At 77.7% G+C, this 1,400-nt stretch overlaps 1 protein-coding gene across 1 annotated transcript in view; it reads left to right on the top strand.

The window, feature by feature from the left end:
- Positions 1–1,400, top strand: part of AURANDRAFT_71135 (hypothetical protein) — a gene marked incomplete at both ends in the record, with an annotated part of 10,986 nt that overhangs the window by 8,923 nt on the left and 663 nt on the right. The window contains one exon of the mRNA XM_009037031.1: positions 3–1,184. Coding sequence (XP_009035279.1) covers positions 3–1,184 — 1,182 coding nt within the window. The remainder of the gene's footprint in view (positions 1–2; positions 1,185–1,400) is intronic.

Genomic DNA, 1,400 nt, shown 5'->3' with positions numbered 1-1,400 from the left:
AGGCGCCGGCGTCGCCCGGCGACCGGCCGAAGAAGCGGCCGAAGAAGCGCCACTTCATGGAGATGGCGCAGCTGCCCGGCCGCTGGGACGGCCACCGGGCCTACGTGAGCCGCGTGCTCTGCGGCCAGGACTGCGGCGAGGCGGCGGCGCCCGGCGGCCTCCTCGACGCCGCCGCGGAGCTCGCGACGGCGTGCCTGCCCTACCTGGACCGCGTCCACGTCGACTTCTGCCTCTCGGAGAAGGGCACGGCGGCCTTCGTGGCCCACACGGTGCCCGAGCCCGGCGCCGTCGGCGACGACGCGGAGGAGGTCGTCCTCGGCGGCGCGTGCGCGCGCCGCGCGGCGCCCGCGCTCTTCCAGGTGTCCTTCATCTGCGTCGAGCCCGAGTCCAAGGGGCGCCACATGGGCGCCCACCTCCTCAAGCGCCTCTTCTCCCACGCGCGCAAGTACAAGGTGTCCCACGTCGCCACGTACGCGGACCACGGCGCCGTCGGCTTCTTCCTCAAGCACGGCTTCGCCAAAGTGTCCGCGGCCGACTTCCCGCCGGGCCTCTACGACCGCCTCGACCACTACTCGGAGTCGCAGCTCGTCCTGGCGACGCTGGACTTCCCGGGCGCGGAGCGGCGCCGCTGGGCGTCGCCCGCGTCGTCGCCGCGCGCGGCCGCCGCCGACGACGCGGCCGCCGTCGAGGAGGAGGCCGCGGCCGCCGTCGCCGAGGAGCCCGAGTTCGACCTCGACGACGTCATCGACGCCGCGGTGCTCGCGGCGCCGGGCGCGTCGGCGCCGGGCGCCGCGCCGTGGGCCGCGCCCGACTGGGCCGAGCCCGCGTGGGCGGAGCCCGAGGCCGCGCCGGCGTGGGCCGCGCCGCCGGACCGCGCCGAGGCCGCGCCGGCCTGGCCGGAGAAGCCGGACCGCGCCGAGGCCGAGCCGGCCTGGCCGGAGAAGCCGAACCGCGCCGAGGCCGAGCCGGCCTGGCCGGAGAAGCCGAACCGCGCGCTGCTCGCGCTCCGCGACACGCTCGCGTCCGGGTCCAAGGACGCGGCGCCGTCGACGCTCGGCGCCGCGCCGCCGCGCCGCGCGCCGTCGCCGCGGCCGGCGCCCGCCGCCGCGCCCGCGGACCCGTATCCCATCGTCGTGCTGCCGCCCATCCCGCGCAAGGCGCCCGTCGACGCCGCCGCCGTCGCCGTCGCCGCGAAAGAGGCGGACATCTGACGAAGCCGCGCCACGCACTCGCGCCGTCTAACGAAAAGCAATCGAGCTCGCCGAGGTGGTACCAGGACGAGTGGGCCACGCCGTCGGCGCAGTCGTCGCACGCCGCCGACGCCGGCCGACGCCGTCGAGCGCGCACGCGACAGCAGTGCTGCCGCCGCCACCGCCGCGCCAAACGCATCGTCGCCTCGA

Source organism: Aureococcus anophagefferens (genome assembly GCF_000186865.1).
Source record: "Aureococcus anophagefferens unplaced genomic scaffold AURANscaffold_5, whole genome shotgun sequence".
NCBI classification, from domain to species: Eukaryota; class Pelagophyceae; order Pelagomonadales; family Pelagomonadaceae; genus Aureococcus; species Aureococcus anophagefferens.
Note: the sequence above shows the minus strand (reverse complement) of the source record. Positions and strands in the feature narration are given on the sequence as shown.